General features: G+C 35.0%; 1 protein-coding gene across 3 annotated transcripts in view; it reads right to left on the bottom strand.

The window, feature by feature from the left end:
- Positions 1 to 1,989: 1,989 nt before the first annotated feature.
- Positions 1,990 to 18,066, bottom strand: part of FAM184A (family with sequence similarity 184 member A) — a 114,630-nt gene continuing 98,553 nt past the window's right edge. Inside the window, exons 12-18 of one of the 3 annotated variants that reach the window (XM_060115121.1) lie at positions 17,244 to 17,371; positions 15,680 to 15,864; positions 15,090 to 15,236; positions 8,655 to 8,772; positions 6,607 to 6,711; positions 3,896 to 4,098; positions 1,990 to 2,304 (exon numbers count right to left, since the gene is read on the bottom strand). In XM_060115121.1, coding sequence (XP_059971104.1) covers positions 2,223 to 2,304; positions 3,896 to 4,098; positions 6,607 to 6,711; positions 8,655 to 8,772; positions 15,090 to 15,236; positions 15,680 to 15,864; positions 17,244 to 17,371 — 968 coding nt within the window. In that variant the 3' untranslated portion in view covers positions 1,990 to 2,222. The remainder of the gene's footprint in view (positions 2,305 to 3,895; positions 4,099 to 6,606; positions 6,712 to 8,654; positions 8,773 to 15,089; positions 15,237 to 15,679; positions 15,865 to 17,243; positions 17,372 to 18,066) is intronic. The other 2 variants (XM_060115123.1, XM_060115124.1) reach the window with 2 other exon arrangements.

Genomic DNA, 18,066 nt, shown 5'->3' with positions numbered 1-18,066 from the left:
CCAGAATCTAGCTTTTGCTCCTGCCGTTTACCCTGACTCTGCTTTTGCTAAGACCATTTTCTAGTTGTCAAAACCAACAGACACTTTTCATTTTTTCCCCTTCCTGATTTCTACAGCACTTGACACTGTTGGTTGACTGCTCTCTCCTTGAAGCATTCTTCTTCCACAGCATCGTGCTTTTGGGGATCTATAACTCTACTTCTCATTCTCACCCGAGGTCTGCGTGCCCTTTAAGTGTTGGTGCCCCCCCCCCAAAGTTCTGCTCACAACTCTATTCCATGTTGTTTCATCCACACACCTTTGGCTTTACTCATCTCATATATGCCATACTCCACTCCAGACCCTGTGTTTAACTGCTTCTGTTATTCCAGAGAAACTTTAATTTCAACATACCTGAAATCACACTGCATCTTTTGCCCACACTTCACTTTCTTTCATATTCCACACATATCTGTCACCAACTCCCAGCAATTCTACATTTTCACTCTTTATTCCCTCATTTCCATTCCCACGAACAATTCTTCCTTTCAGTCTTCATCTGAACCAATTCAATAAATCTTGAATTGGTCTTGCTGTTAGGTCCCCATATTTTCTGAACAAACTGCGGCCAACATGCTGACTAAACAGTTTAAAACCTAACCATGCTATTTATTACCTGCTCCAAATACTAGAGGATCAAGTTGAATTCCTTACTAAGCATTCCAGGCCGTTTGTAGCATAAAGAGTACAGGTTTCAACCTTTACGAGTTGTGTGTGTGTATGTATGTCTGTATAGTGGGGGGATGACAAAGAGAGGGAGTTCAGGTTTTTCATCTGGGTGGCTGAAGGGTAGCTTGACACCGTAGGCAAGTAGCCACCACTTAAGTAGCAATCACTTCCTCTTCCCCATAGAGCTGATTGTGGCCCTTCTGATACTGCTGTAAAAAACCATTTGGTACTGAACTATTTCAGCGAGTATATGATTAGCTCCTTGAGGCCAGGTGTTCATCTTTGTATGCCCATAGTCACCTGCAGGAGTTCTAATCATCAACTCTTTGGTAAATAAACATCCAAATTATAAGATATGTATAAACTAGGGGCAAAAAAATGAGCTTATAACTGTGTTTTCTGAAATAAGCATTAACCATTTTTTGTTGGAAAATTCAATCTCTTAGTTGAAGAAAAAATTCAAAGCAAGCATTTTATAAGAACTTTTTCTCAGGATAATTTAAAGAACACACCACCAGCCATGCACACTCATATGCAGTGGTTTATTCCTTGAAGATTTTGTGAGGATTAAATGAGATAATCTTTCTACTGGCCCCTCAGCACAGTGCCTGACACATAACAATCATTTAAAAAGTTGGTCTTTAACATTATTATAATCATTCATAGATCATGTTCATCCAGGTTCTTCTAAAATCTACATTACTGAGTCAACTATAATTACTGAGTCAACTATATCTGGCACTCTTAGAAATGGATGCATTCTTTCAGGCCACAGGATACAGTACAGTAGCCTGCCAAGGTGGACTGAAAACTTAAAGGAAGAAAAGGTCTCATTAACACGTGATAGTGGTTAGTTGGGTCCATGTTCATGTGTCAGTACCAAATTGCCTATTTAGAAAACTAACAAGCTGGCTTCGTAACACTGAGCATAGATGCTGTACTAGAAATCCTAGGTCCTCAACTATCAGAATAATTTTAAAAAACAATATAAGTTGGCAGTATTTTATATACTTGAAAGTCCATAATTTCCACATGTTTTCATTCTAGCCTTGTAAACTTAGAGAACAGTTACAGTTATACACGGAAATGAAACAAATTAACAGGTTATATTTCCCTATCCTGATTTTGTTATTGAAGTAATTTGATATTTTATGATTATTTTGTAGTAAAACTTTTTCTGGCAAGTCTTACCTGGAATTAAAAAGTATTTAAAAGTTAAAACAAACTTACTAGCAAAAAAGAAACACTGTTTGTTCTAACAAAATTTATTATGCAGTAATTACAAAGATTAAAGACTCTCCCATCTCAAATAAAAATAACTGTTATAATTACACACATAATACAGTACCTTATAGAGTGATTCCAATAAATATCACAGGAAATACAGGGCATTTTCAATTGGAGAGACAAATACTTTCACCGTGTCTGACACAGGAAACCCTGTTCACATAACGATCTGCATAAGGTCATGCTTTTAGTAACAGTCCACCTAGAACTGTGCCAAAGCAATTCTTTCAGAATGTGAAGTACCGGGCAAACCACTCCTGGCGCTGGGGATCTGGAGAAGCCACCGGGGAAGCTTCACTCTGAGGAGGACTGAATTCATAAAAAGAGAGACATGTAACCCAGCATTAAGCTGTTTTGCAAAATGAAGGGAAAAGCACATAAAACATCAGTGCAGATGACCACAACTGGTTCCCTACGTTAGGAGATGCATTTTAAAGATCTGCTACTTCCTCTACACTGGACTGTGTTCTCCACTCCATGAGAGTGCAGCAGCAGCTCAGATGAAGTCCGTGAAGGAGGAGCCACATTACAACAATTACAAGAAACAAAAAAATCAAACAGTTGAGTAAAGTCAGGTGACCTTCTTGGAATAAAAAAGTTCAGGAGGAACTGTAGGAAATAAGAGAGAACCAGGTAACATTCTTCTTGTCCAGCACCTTTTCTCTTTTAGTTAATTTAAAAAAACTTTTAGAATCTGACACAAGCATTTCTTACAGATGTGTCCTTAACTATAACTAAATTAAGTAATTAAATCATTGTATAATATTTTTTATATATGTATGTTTATATTAAACTTTCATAATTCCATAAGCAGATACTCTAGGGGAAAGGAGTACATTAAAATGCCCATTTCCCCTCCATCTTCAAAGTTATATAATTTATACTTATCTTAACTCTAACTAAAGATTCTTTGGGCTAGTTAAGAAAATAAAAGAATCCCTACCGTCTTTGGGGGAAATTACAAGGCACGCAACAATGTGTAATGGAAACTCCAGTAGTCATGTTCCTTGAGCCCATGCACATGCATCTTACTGATACCTGAACATACCCATGCACAAGGGAAAATAAGCAACACAAAATATTTAGCAGGAGACACATTCAAAGGTGTATTTGACTATTTTTCATTCTTGCTATTTTTTTCTATTTAAAATAATGTCATTAACTAGTCATTAATCACTTAGCCTAGAAAAAAAAGTAGTCTACCTGTATGATTATTACTAGTGACACTGAGACTTAGTAAGAATAAATCAAAAAATAAATTTTAAAATAGCACAAGATCAGTAATAGTAAGGTAAGCACAAAATGACAGCACTTTCTGACTAATTATTTAATGGATAAACAATTGGATTTCATTCAAATTTTACTTGTTAATACATTTATTCAAGGACTCTGAGATAAAACTGGAATAATAATTATAAATTTTTTTTTCTAAATTTCCTACTTCTATCATTAAGTTCCCAGAGCTTATATATTTTTATTTTGGCAATAAGTGCATATATATTTATAAATAAGCAAGAGAAAAATAAACAGATAAGAAACAAAAGCCACTTAATAAATTTAAAAAATCTTGAATTTCTGTAATAAGGGGGATGGATTATTAATGAAAAACTGGTGATAATTCTAAAAATGAAGCACCAGTCCATAAATATTAAAATTCTAAGCATATGAATTACATTAGTACCTCTTGAAGCATTTAGAAAATTGACAAGAAAATAGAAAAAAATCTCTTTAACAGAGTTAAAAAGGAGTTCTCTAGAGAGGTGGTGAATATATTTTGAAAATATTTCACAGTAAAATTTCTTTTCCTAGGCTGTTCTTAAAGTAGTAGATTTCTGCAATGTAAGAAAGTAAACTTCTCAAGTTAAAAAAGAAAAGAAATCACTGGTGAGACGGGGCTCACCTCAAAAATGTCTTGGGCTCTTTGGGTGGCACTGGCTGTGGAAGTGGTTTGCTGCTGTTGAACTCAATATCGTGGACTGGAGAATTAGGAATGGGATCCAGGCGGTTAGGATGTCCATTGCCCACTCCACCAGATTCCAGAGCACTTAGATTGGGAACACTCACAAACCTGTTTGTTGGTGATTTATTGTTCTTCTTCTTTTGCTGTATTAAAAATAATACATGTGAGGACAGTCCCTGCATAAGGACGAATGAGAAAATAGGAACAATAGAAGATACAAATTTGGCATGGGAAAATTTTGGAAGCTGGATGTTAAGATGAACCAGTGTTACCCAAAGTGTGGTCTGGGGATCCTTGGAGGTGCTCTTTATCTACATGGAATCCTCACAGAATCCTCACAGACAGACATGCTGCTAGGACAGAAAGAATGAGGAAGAAATGTTTAGGAATGTGGTTCATGGGGAGGAGAGGAGGGGGTGGAAAGAAGGCCAAGGGATAAAGAATACTGGGAGGAAAAGGGAAAGGGGGAAACAGTACATCTCACGGATACCATGAGGTCAAATGGGTTTAGGCTAAAATTAGGAGAAGGTGAAAAGTTAACAATTTTAAAAGAGAGGTCTGTGAACTTTAGCCATCTGTCAAAGGGAGGCAGTTCTTGCCTGGAAAATAAAAGGAATGAGAAAATGCTTGGCAAAGTAGTTTGAATCAAGTCTCACATTTCTACCTAAGACTTAGAGCTGACCTAGAGAAATAATTTGGTTTTAAATTCACTGCACCATCTCTCTGAAGAGGGAAGATGAAATCTGTATACTTAAGTCTCAATTACCAATTAACTGGTAGTATTACCATTAGCTCACAATCTTTGAAAAAAATTTAAAGGTTATAAAACAAAACCGATCAATGTTTATCTTTTAATTGGTCTTTAAAATTGATGGATGAAAAGAGCAAAACAATTTCAGATTATTAAAATCTATCAGCTTTCAAATCATTAACTTTAGTCTCTATTCATCTGTAGATTCAATGAACATCATCTTGCTTTATGTAATAAAAATTAACATAAATGTGTGCTAATTTATGAAATAATTTTTGCAAAATGATTCCAGAGTTTGAAAAAAATGCAATTAATAGACAAGATGGTCCTTTTCCTTTACTTATAATGATCTCAACTATCTAGACATTGTCCTTTGTCATTTTCTGTGAATCACAAAGTCTCTGAAAAGAAGCCTATTTTAGCATAACTGCAAAAAGAAAGGAAGAACAATATCTTCTTCAGAATTATTTGTGAAAATTGAGTCCCTATTAGGAGTCAGAATTTACAAAGATGTATCTTTAGCATTTTCTTGTTCTAGTCATGAGAGGGCATAATTAAACCTACTTAAGGTTTCTATTTTAAGAAATCAAAAGTATCATTGGTAAAGTTCTACAGTAATGGTTTTGTGGCTAAAAATGTAATTCCAATAAAATAGGTAAAAAGGAAATATTTCTAATCTTGTTTCAACAAGTCTCATAACCTAGCTTTTTAATTAAAAGCTTATTTCACCCTAAATAATGCATTTAAAAACTGAAACTAACTATATTCATTCATTCACCAATTATTTTTTTGAGAGGCCTTTATGTGCCAGGCACTGTTCTGGACTCCGGAGATACAGCTATAGGTTTCCTGACTTTAGTCATTCCATTTTGCAAATCATTCAAGTCATTCTGTTTTAATAAACATTTAAGTTTAAAGTTTGGAGCACTTTAAGTTGTGAAGAAAGGATAGATTCCATCTTCTTAATAGAGAAGTTTTGTGAGCTTTGAAAGCAGAAATTTTTCTGGCTAAGGGCCTAAGAGAAATTAGATATGATGTGCAAATTAATTAAATCTGAATCCAAAACATAGCTTTAGCATGGGCATTTTTATTTCTACTACTGATTTCTGCTAAAAGATAAGTAATCCCTCTAAAGCCCATATACATAATTATTTATTCTTTATTACTTGCTTTATTCACTAGAATAATTTGTAGTAGCTTATAGAAAACATGATGAAATTTTGCAACTGAACAAATATTTACTGAGTACCCACTATACCTATAGCACTATGATGGGAGTCATAGGAAGCTCGGGTACAAAGTTGTATAAGACTTAGCCATGTCCATTCATTTATCTGCAAGGCTCTTCTATCTGTCCTAAGACAGCAACAAAATGTAAGAATAGGTCATGTTCAATTTTAATTGTCAAGAAAGGTGATTAAGACTGTGAGAAGTAAGGCCCTCCTCTGAAGATTAGTGGGCAACAAAATACATGTCCAACCCAAGGCCCATTAAGATGGCAGGCCTTAAGTCAGGGAGAGCTGTTGGGTATACAGGGCTTGGAGTACTTTTCAAGACCCCATAGAGGACAGTGAACACTAAGGAAATGACAAGAAGTTATCCTGAGGATAAGTGAGTTTTCTTTTTTTTAAGAGATATAAAAAAACAAAATGGTATAACCAAGTTTTATAATATTAATAAAATACTATTTTAAGGAATATGAATTCTCAACAATAAATGAATATTATTAGCATCTCATTTGAAAATGAGTATATAAAGAATTCATAGATTTTAGTCCTAGATTATTAAACTTAAGAAAACATTTTTTGGAAGCTTTATCTTCTGCTGCTCTACATATTTTATAAAAATTTTAATCAAGTTTTAAACCATACTCCTATTTTACAATGTTTACAGCACATACCTTAGTCAGTGGATTAATAACACCAACAGTAGGACTTGAGTTAAACACTTTGTTGAAGTTAGTTTCTCGATTGACTAATTCCAGCTGATAAAATTTATTATCCTCCTATGCAAAAGAATTACAAACATTTTCTGTTGAATATTTAAAAACTTAATTGTATAAATGCCATTTCATTCAAAATTTAATATAAAACCTGAATGAAAATTTATATACCTTATTCAAAGATTTCTAGACCTGACTGTCAGGTCTAGAAATCTTAGAAATCTTAAAGTCTGCTGGTGGGTGAGTTTTCAACACATTTCAAACCCTGTGCTCCGGGATTCTTCTCTACCCTTTCATACATTTTCCCTCCAAGGCTAAAGCTAAATGTTTTATTTGGCCCATCTCTTTTCCAGAGGGCTGACTGTGCATTTTGAGCAGGCTTAACCTGCATTCATGGAGCTGCTCTGTGCATGGCTGAGTTGTTTCCAGACATGAAGATGGCACTATGGTATATCATTATTCTTGAGTACTGGAAAAAGTATTTGATCTTGCCTAATCTCCTCTGTGAGACATCAAAGTATTACAGCAATGTTAACCACAGAACAGAGAAAAAGTGAATGGCCCATGCAGAGATAAACCCTTTGCCTTTGGCTTCACCAACAGGTGCTAATTGAACAACCAGACTGTAGGAAGTAAACACATAAGTGAATGGATCACTGTGTGTGTGAAAGGCAGGGTTGTGTGCTCTAGGAGAACTAGATTTTCAACCCCCTCCTAGTTACCACTGACCATCATTAATCTCAGCCCATGTGCCTCACAGTCCACAGACTTAGGGTGTAGTGAAAAGAGTGTAGACCATTCCCTGGCTAGAATTGGAAAATCAACAGCTATTTCTAGCACAGATGAAACATAGTAATACATTTGCTAATTTCATATGTAGAATATAAGGTAATTTTTCATGAATCTACTGTTGTCAGATAGAGACAGAGCAAGCTATGATGCCTGTGCTCATGTTCACAAAGCCTGGAAAATTGGGTGCTTATTGGGATGAAGTAGCACATATTCTGTCTTTCCAATGCCTGCTCCTGGGCTCCATCTATGAACCCCAATCAACTACCTGTTGATTTTTGGCAGGAACTTCTAGTCCCATACAACAGGATGGCTTTCCTAAATGCTAAGAGAAATATGTTAAGGAAAAAGGACTTCAGAAATAAATACTCTTAGGCTCTCTTTGCATGCTAATGTCCAAAGTTTTCATGAAGAGATCAATGAGTAAACAGAATGATTAGCATTCTATTTCTAGTTTTACTCTTATTTTTATTTGTTAGTGGCAGTAAAAAGCAATATTTTAATTATTGATCAGGTCATATAATTTTAGAAGACTCTGAAATGTTTTATGAATTTTAAAACGTCTGTTATTTTTATTCTTGAGGAATAATGACTTTAATGAAGGCAGTGTATTTATTGTTAAATCTGTATTTTCTTCCCTGATGGACTTCTCAGAGCCGCTAACATCTCAGTGTGCACTGAGACTCTCAAGACAGCCTGTAGCTGTTCTTAGGCTAGAACCCTAAGAAAATAGAATCCTTTTTCCATGAAGTATGTCTTTGGACCAGGTTTTAGTGGGACACACTTTAGGAAGTTAACAGGACTAACTGGAAGTGTGCAATGCAGACTTGTGTGTGTATGTGTTGACCGTTCTTTCCCATCCAATTCTAATTCTACATGTACAATACACACACACACACTTCAATAGTAATATTAACTGTACACTGGCAATAACATATTATTAAACATTCAATATGTATTAAAAAGTATTTTTTAAAAATTACTGAAAAAAGACACAATCTCCTTACCATAATACCAAATTTAAAATTACTTTGTATTTCTTATCCTCATTCATAAACATTTTAATAAACGTTCAATCACAATACATATATTTTGTACTTTCAACTTTTGTTTAGCATTACTTAAAAATATTTTCTCATGTTTTCCCAATCAACAGTCTACAGATTACTAACATGGTTACACCACAACCCCCTACCCCCCAAACCAAAACAACTTACCATTAGTTTCTTTATAACCTGATCTCTTTCTGTAAGCATGGCTTTTAATTCTCCAATCATCTGTAAATCTTCTGGTTTTGATTCTCTCATTAGATATTTTTCTTCCATCTCTTCTAGTCTAAAAACAAGAAAACCTTTCATTGATATGATGCAGACATTCTTTTGCAATGCCTATATTTTTCAAATTGGTTCAGTTGAACACACCAAAATTTAAAATCAAACTTTTTCCTTTAAAACTTGTAAGCATAATGACATGATTGCCTCAAGAGGTAGTGTTATGAAAGGCTCTCCAAGTGTAGATGATGTTATTAGAGGCTTTGCAGATTACTTTTGGAAGAATTCACTTATTTTTAAGTCATTTAAGTGTATATGGGAATGAGTTGAGGTATGCTCTGTAGAAGAAATAATATACTGAATAATACTAACCTAGCAATGCAGGCTTGATGCTGGAAATGTAGGCTTACCATTAGGAGAACTTACCACATATACGATATTGTGTGATGACAAAGTTTGTTAACATATATAAAAAGGACAGAAGATACAGAGGAAAGGGGTACAAAGGACACACACATATGACATCATTCTTTACTGGTTTATGGGAAATGCAGTTTACAAATTCTGCATATCAGTTAACATAAACTGGAAAAAAAAACCCAGTTCATCGGATAAAAGAAGAATCGTATTTCCTTCTAGGCCTGTTCTGCCCTGAATGAAATGAGAAGGTAATAGAACTAAATGCCACTGAAGACTCTAGAATAGAGGCCATTTTTTTATGAGCAGAGGTGCCATGGACCCTGCAGAGTCTAAGAATATAGCACAGGGCAGAATGAAGAGGATGCAAATGGAAACTGCTAGTGTAGTTTGAAAAAAAGCACTCTTAATTTTAGAAAATTCAAATAATTAGAACAATTTTAAAACTTGTTTTCAAAATATGAAGAATAAACTAAGCTCAACAAAATTATGGTTAATGAAGATTCACAGAAAAATTTATTCAGTCAACACATATTGAATAACTTCTAGATGATCTATTCTAGGTATCAGTGATCCACTCCCACCCTCCAGTTCCACAGGGGTACCAGAATCTGTGCATTTTAGTACTTTTAGTAAATTCCACTAACTCAGCTCAACCCAAAGACTTGGAGATAACATTTTTGGCTCCCTACCCAGCCCCATGGCTGAAGTTCTAATCTGGGAAGTAGGGAGGTATGAGGGAGAGGAAGTGTGGGGTTAGGGAGTGACTGTCTCAGGATCATTTGGGACTTCGTCAGTTCAGTGTGAGGCTAGTTTCACTATCTTCACTTTTGTTCTTCTGTGACAATTCACTGAGCTCATATAAAGTAACCTTGCATTTTATCATGATGTGGCATTATATGGGCAAAGGTTTATATTTTATGGGCAACGGTTTTGAAAAGCTTGAGAAATGTGGAGAAAGGCATTTGCGTTTCATACCAGAGTAGCCACAAGATGTCACTGGAGTACTTTATCAGTAAAAACAAGGTACAAGATTTTTGAACTGTTTCCTGCAGCTGAACAAAAATACTTGGTAGTAAATGGTCACTAAAAAACTCAATTTAAAGCCTTATTTAAAACTATTATGTCTTAGAATAATTCTGAATGTTGCTTTTAAGTATGGAAAATTCAGAAAGCATCTTCTTGGGGTGTAAATAAATACATGTACTTCATTTGTAAAGTTAAAAAAAAAACAAACAATAAGTATTATGTCTTTTTGTTCCAGTACAATGAGAAGTTAAGGTAAAGTGAGTCTAACATGGTCAGTTACTATCCCTGAACCACCTTTTTTGCATAATAAAGGTCTCTGAACTTAAATTCCAGTGTATGTTTTTGTTTAGTTTCGACATTCTTTACCCACAAAATTATTATCAGTTAATCTTCTCCACAAAATACCTTTACAACACCAAAAATTTTTTTAAAAGATACCTGGATAGTAAAGGGGAAAAAAAATTGATTAAACTGAAGAAACATCCATATAAACACAAATGGGAAAGCATTAAAGGAGAGAACAAGTAATATGATGTAGATTTAACCTGCAAACATATTCCAAGAATTATTAGTCTTTCAAAATCCTGATGGGGGAAGCACACTTCGTCCTCTTCTGATGCCCATTCACGCCAACACCGGGCAGTCAACATTTTCCCTTTCAGTTGCCCCACGCAACTCTCTAAGCCAGCTGCTTCCCAAAGACTAGGTGTGAACGACTAGTGATACAGGAGACAGTTTAGTTTGTTCTCCTTTAATCTTTCTGACCACGAGGAGAAAGTCTGTTTGGTTCTGTGTATCTTGACTGGTCTTCATAGCATATATGCTTATTACGCTGTTTCACAGCACTCAAGCAGGCCTCAAGCAGGCCTCAAGCATCAGTGCTAGCCAGGATCTAATAACACTGTTGTATTTTCACAGAATTCACATTTATATAGTTATGGCTTAACTTCTATTTAGAAAAATGGATGAAATTTTTCAGTAGTGATAATGGTTTTACTGCAGAGTTAAAAAATTAACAGGAAAAGTTGATTAAGTTAAAACAAGTCAATTAAAAATATTAAGAAAGTAGTATCATAGGTAGCCAGAAATGACCAAATTCCCAAAGGCTATATAGGAAGGATTAAAACCTGGGAAACACTGCCTTGAGGGAACCACACAAGTACACACAGACTTTTACTCAAAATACAGATTCCCATTAGAAGTAATACAAAGAGAGAACAGACAGAAGTAGAACATATAAAATTACTAATTAGGGTCACTGCTGGATTCTCCCCAGGCACGCACGCCCTGATTTTTTTTTTTTTTTTTTTTTTTTGGCTCTGAGAATATATAGGTCAGTGTCTATGGCTCATGGATAACACAAACCAAAAATATGAATGCATAAAAAGCTGTATAAAAAAGTTTCCCAGCTGATAGTCCTTCCACACTTTTAAAATAAATAATTCACCCAAAAAAATCAGTAGGTTGAGATTTTAGAGCCAAACAACAGTATTATTAGTCACTAATGACTAATTTCTAAAATATGACTAAGTTCTAAAATAGTCATATCTATTTTAGAATTTTAATTGTATAAGATGAAAGAACTCTATTATACTGTCTCCTACAGCCTTAAGGAAAGGAAATATAGTAATTCAAGCAGCTTAACGTCAAACTTCTCTTTCCCATAAATTACAGGCACAGATTCAGACTTGTGACAATAGAACGACTTCATCCTTACCTCACAAGATTATGAAAATAAGCTGTATGGCAACTTAAAAATCAAATAACAACAACAAAAAACTATTAGGGTATTATAGATTAAAAAAACTCAAACAACTTTTAAGGAATAAGTAATTCTGGTGTGGTGGAGAGCTTCTTTTTAATCAGGTATTACTGACCCACTTAAAGTCCAAGTACAGAAACTCAAATGTTTCCCCCAAGAAGAAATTACCTTTTGGCTTCAGTATAGTGAGAAGTTAAGGTAAAATAACCCTAAACAATAATAATCTCTGAACCAAACTACCTTTTTTGCATAATAAAGACCTGCCATGACTCCAAGTTCTGTGTATATTTACAATTTAGCTTAAACAAAGTCCTTTAGAACAGCCCATTCTCATTTGTTTCTAAAACAAAAACCATGACATATTTCTTAGATACAATGTTTTTACTAAGATACTATACCACTCAAGAAAATAAAACAATTTCTATAGCATATCTGAAAACCTAAGTAGACTTTAATACCCAGCACTAGAGAAGAGGATTTCTGGTAATAATTCCGTAAGAGACATAGAACTCTTACCACCATTTCAACGACGTTTAGAGGGTACAGTCCCTCCTTTAAATTTTTGTCCCCATTTCATTTCCCTGGAGTCCAACAATGTTTGGGGCAGGGACAGAAGCAAGAAATGGCCAGCTGCTCCAGAGGCCCCTCCGCTGCAGGCTTCAAGTGCAGGCTGACCCGTGCTCCTCCAGTGCCTCCACCATACCCACCGCCAAGAACCCACAGGGCTTTGCCGATTTTGAAGTTTTAAAGTCAGCAAGCAGTTGATTAGGAACTTCAGTACGGTACCCTTAGTTCTCTGAAACAGGCTGAGAATAGTTCAAAAGTTGTTCTCCCCAGTTCCTTAAACTGGAATGGACCCTCCCTGCTTGCCATCTGTTTAAATCCAAACCATTCAGCAGATCCCAGCAGGCTGCATTTGAGGATATGCGCCAGAAATATCCACCTGTCTAAAACTGTGCTTTTCAATATGGAGGCCACTAGCCCATATGTGGCTATTTACATTTAAATTAATTAAAATTAAATGAAGTTAAAAATTCAGTTCCTTGGTTGCACCAGCCACTGTTCAAGTGCTCAACAGCCTTTGTGGCTAGCAGCTACTATACCGGACAGAGCAGATACAGCACATTTTTGTCATTACAGAAAAATCTACTAGACATTGCTAGCCTAAATACAGTTGTATATGTGTTTGTTTTTAACTAAATGAGTAGATACCTAAAACTAGAGGTTAATTACATAATGACAGCAGGTGAAGAAAGAAATATGATCGGTTAGCATAGACCTAGTTGAAGTAGAAAACAAATGGTAGATCTAGAAAAACAGATAAAATATTTGACTTATGAGTAACACTAATCCTTTGATTAAAAATGAATATTAAAATACTAAATTATTTTCTATCTACTGAAAGTTCATAATGCGCAAAACCATAAAAAATGGAATAAAGTTAAAACAAAGATATAACCCTTACTCTTTGTAACGTAACATTTCTAAGGAGACCGGACACACAGACGGACAGAGGTTATTCTTTCTGTAAGCATGTTTTCTCAGAGTATGAAGAGGGGGATATCAGGATTTTAGCCTCTGCATGATAAACAACACTGTGGTCACTGGGGTTCATTGTAACTCATCTCTTCAAAATGCCTGAGATTATGAGCTTTTCGACACAGCAGGTGTGCAAGCTCTTACTGCAGCTCACAGATTTAAAAATTACCCCCAATAACTGTAAACACCCAGAATCACTGTGACTGGGGAAATGACCTCATGAGTCTCTTTACCATTTCAAGGGTAACTTTATGAAGTGGTAAATATTATAGGGAATCCTCAAAGATTTTATTTGTGAAATATTCATTGAGTGCCTACTGATGTGAAAATTCTGTATGTGTCCATTAGAAAGAACACCTCACCTCAGAGGCCTCTGAAGTAAATGCCAGTGACTGGGAGGGCCTGTTTTCTGTTTCAGCTGAAGTGAATGTGGGCATATGTGGTACAAATTTAACAAGACTTACTGTGAGGCTTAGCTGGTTAAATGGATGAAATGCGAGATGATTTTTAGATTGGAGGAAGGCAATAGGTAGGAATGACATAGAAGGTTATTCTAGACTGTAGAGGATAACACAGGAGACTCCTAGAAGGAAACTGTGAGGGTCAGTGTGGCTGACACAAAGGTAGCAGACAGGGAATACGGGTGGCTGTGGGATGAGGCAGGAGATGGCACGCTGGAGCTAAGAGTTTAAGTTTGACTTTGACACTGAGGGTAATGGGATTAAGTCACTATTTTGACTTTATTGAAGTATATGGAGATATGTATATTTTTTTATGAAGGCTTTTTAATTGATTGGAAGAGGAGAGACTGAAAGTGAATAAACCATTGCAGCAGCTTAGAGTAAATTATTTCTGAGATAACTTAAACTGGACCACAGTTTAGGCCACAGAGATGGAGTGAATGCCAGGTGCATTAGCTATAGAAGTTTATAAGTAAGTGTGTAGGAAAGAGAGGGGCTATTAAGTATTTTTTAAAACATAAAGCAATAATTAGAACTTTGGCTTTTAATGATATTGGAGCTACTATATATGAGTACTAACTTTGTGATGTTTTACATTTATTGATTTTTAAAATCATAACACAATCCAATGCTTGTTGTAGGAACTCAAACAACGCGTAAGTAGAGTATGTAAAATAAAGAGGGAGTGTTTGCTCTTCTCCGTCTCCAGTACCTCCTAATCCAGTCCACAGATGGAATCACTACCATTAAAATTTGTATTTGTTTCTTTAAGATCTTTTGATACTTTTGTAAAATATGTATTATTAGTGTATATATAGGGTCATAATAACCCCACTGGTCACAATATGCTCTTTTTACTTAACACTATAGAATGGGTATCTTTTGAGTTTTCACCATGGCATGATAGTTCATGATCCTGAGGGACAGTCTTTGGACAACTATTGTCCTAGTAGAACCATAGCAGTAGCAGCTGATAAAACATAATTGTTCAACTGCCTTCTTGTAATTAAAGAATATATCATACTGCAGTTACCATCTGTAAATACAGCGCTTAAGTTTTCTTTTTGAAGTATCATTTAATTAGATTCAAAAGACTAGCTAATCTGAGGTTAGACACAGTGCTCCTCAGTTTATTCTCCACACATGAATTTTCTTTAATATAATGCGACTTACGACACTTGTAAAGCTGCATTTATTTCCTTGAGTAGCTCGTTAGTCTTATTAAAACCTGCCCGCATGATATTTTTCTCTCTGAGGTGGTCTGCTGTCATGACGTCCAGCTCTTTTTCAAGCCTCTTGTTTAAATCTTGTTCATGCAACCTGTTTAATTTATTTTTAGTTAAGAAAACGTTATTCTGAAGTCGAGCTTTCAAAACTTTCTATATTCTAACAGACTTGAAATGGTTTTAGGTATAATATACAGAAAATCAGTGGAAACAGCCTAAAGTAAAGTACTTACTTTGCTCTAATCTTCTAGCTTGTTAAAGTTGTCTCCTTTAATGCTTTTTAAAATAACATTTTTAAAAGATTTTCGTTAATTACATACAATTTCCAAAGTTAGTGAATGTATGTACATGTTTCAAAATATAAACATTTCTTCTACATCCAAATTATAACATAGTCAACAAATAAAGTAAGAAGTAGTCCTCAATATCTTACTAGAAGGCTATCTAGTCATAAAAATAGGCATGTATTGCTAAATACCATTGCAGTAGTCTTTCAGGTAACACTGCAAATTCCTTCTGTGGTGACTGAAGGCATACCTCATCTGTTGGTTGGATTCACTCCTTATTCTGAGAATTTCTTTTCCCTTAAATTCCAGTTCTTTGGTTAGGGCATTTATATTTTCATGAAGGTGCTGTACTTCTTTATCCAAGTCTGAGATGTGATGCTCTCTGTGCCTTACTTCGTCTTGTAGATCTGTTATTCTACACATGTGCTCCTTACTCTGAAAAATACAAATAGTCCTTAAAAGTTTTCTGCATATTTACATTCTGTGTTTAAGGGAAAGAAAATGACATACTGGAATGTCAAACGTAAATCTGACATTGCTTCAAAAGCAAACTGCTGAAATAAGGAAACCTCGAGGCCTCCTCTATTTTCATATATCAATATATAAGAAGTGTTTATATGGATGCAGCTTAAATAGTTTCAGGGCCACAGGGGACCCAAAAGACCATATAAGCACATCTCCCTCATTTTACTGATGAAGAAACCAATACCCAAGAGATGATTCGTCCAAGGATGATCTATAATCAATGGCAGAGCTGATATTAGAATACAGGGCTCTTAAGTACTCAGTAAGTTACATGGTCTTGCAGTAAAATGCTGGTGGCATCGTCCTTTAATTTAAAAAGGACCTGCATCTATGGAGGCCATCCCAATATATACACATCCCATTGCTTAGAAGACTCTGTCTGCTTCATTCTGGTCTAGTAGTTATCCTGTCAGACAGATAAGCTCCCTTCCATTTTCCTACAAGTCACTGTTTTCTGCAAATTCTGCAGGCCTAGACATTGTCAATTTCAGCAGCAGCCTAGTTGGAGAGAACATAAGTTCCCTCCATGGTTATAACGTGGCTCATTTAAAACTTTCTAGTAATGAAGAAAAATTTGAGCTGATCATTTAACATATTTGAAGCCTGACAAAGTGAAAGTCGTAAGTAATAAACTAATAAACAGGGAATAGCCTTCATTGTACTATGACTAGAAATCCGTTCATCCAGACATACATTCAGGATCACAAACTATCTAATTAAAGAAAGTACACTTGGCTAATGAGCAAAATTTAAAAAGTGTGAATAGTAGCTGTGCTAGTGATATGGAAATACATAAATTATCTTTTTTTTCCTGAGGACCTGCTACTTCGATAGCTGTGCTATCTGATATGGCTGTTTAAATTAACTTAAATAAATTAGTAAAAATTAATTAAAAATTAAGGTCCTTGGTCACACTAGACATGTTTGGCTTGTGACTATCATAGTAGATAGCACAGATATAGACGAGGTCCCTCATCATGGAAAGTTCTACTTGACAGACACTGCTGTTTTATAGTATTGTTTTCACTCTTTGTATTACTTATATTTCATTGTTCACTCAAGATGCAAATAAAATTCAAAATATTCAATTAAAAGGTCATAAAATAAACTGACCATTATACTAAAGTTGAATTACCTAACTCCCTTTAAAAATAAAACTCTTTAATATAGATAGTAAATAATTACTAGTGAAAATACTAGTTATTGCAAAATAATTTTCAGAAAACTGTGAACATTCAAATCTATTCACATTTATTTAAGAAGACATCACAGAACAGAATGTTCTTTACCTGTCTTCTGCTGATATCTATGCTTCTCTCTAATTCTATTTTAGCGGCTGCCAATTCTTGATGATGATTATGCCGTAACAAATCAATTTCAGCTGCATGTTGATGGTTTAGTTCTGAGCGTAAAGAAGCTGGAATCCAAGGAAAAAAGATTGTGTATTTTTTAAATATTAGTATTTTAGATAAAAATCATAAAAATTAGAGTATTTTTTTAAAATTAGGACACATATTCCCATTAAAATATCATAGGATTGTCTATGCTTCTTAAAATACTACATACTATCATAAAATATAAATTTAGAGGTCATCTGGCTTTGAAGAGGATAAGAAAGTTTTCAGCTGCTCAAATGGATCAAGGTTTTCTATACATGTTTTCAGTTTGCAAGTAAGGTGCTAATGGAGAGGAAATTTTTAACTCTTCTCACTCACTAGTAGAATAACACATTTTAGAGTTGAACGGTACTATAACGTATATTTAGGAGGCAACTTCCCACCCACATAAGACTTCTTCCATGATATCCCTCAAAGATGTTAAGCACTATCTGGTGAGTGTTCTTAGGGATTTGGAAGTCATTATTTTTATCTGAATTTGAGATTATTTCATATAATCCACACTTACTGAATGCCAGGCACTATACTATGGGAGAATAAAATATGACCCTGTTCTTATACCTGCACAGCCTAGAGGGAAGGGCATCAAGGAGTTAGGTGGGATGTCAGAGGTGAACATTATAATGAAATACAGTGTTTCAGTTATAATGAAAGCAGGGTGGTGTAAGAACCCAGATTTCCTAGGAGAGGGAAACTGGGGATGCTATCAACAAAG

The sequence above is a fragment of the Mesoplodon densirostris genome, chromosome 12, assembly GCF_025265405.1.
Source record: "Mesoplodon densirostris isolate mMesDen1 chromosome 12, mMesDen1 primary haplotype, whole genome shotgun sequence".
In the NCBI taxonomy this organism is placed as follows: Eukaryota; Metazoa; Chordata; class Mammalia; order Artiodactyla; family Ziphiidae; genus Mesoplodon; species Mesoplodon densirostris.
Note: the sequence above shows the minus strand (reverse complement) of the source record. Positions and strands in the feature narration are given on the sequence as shown.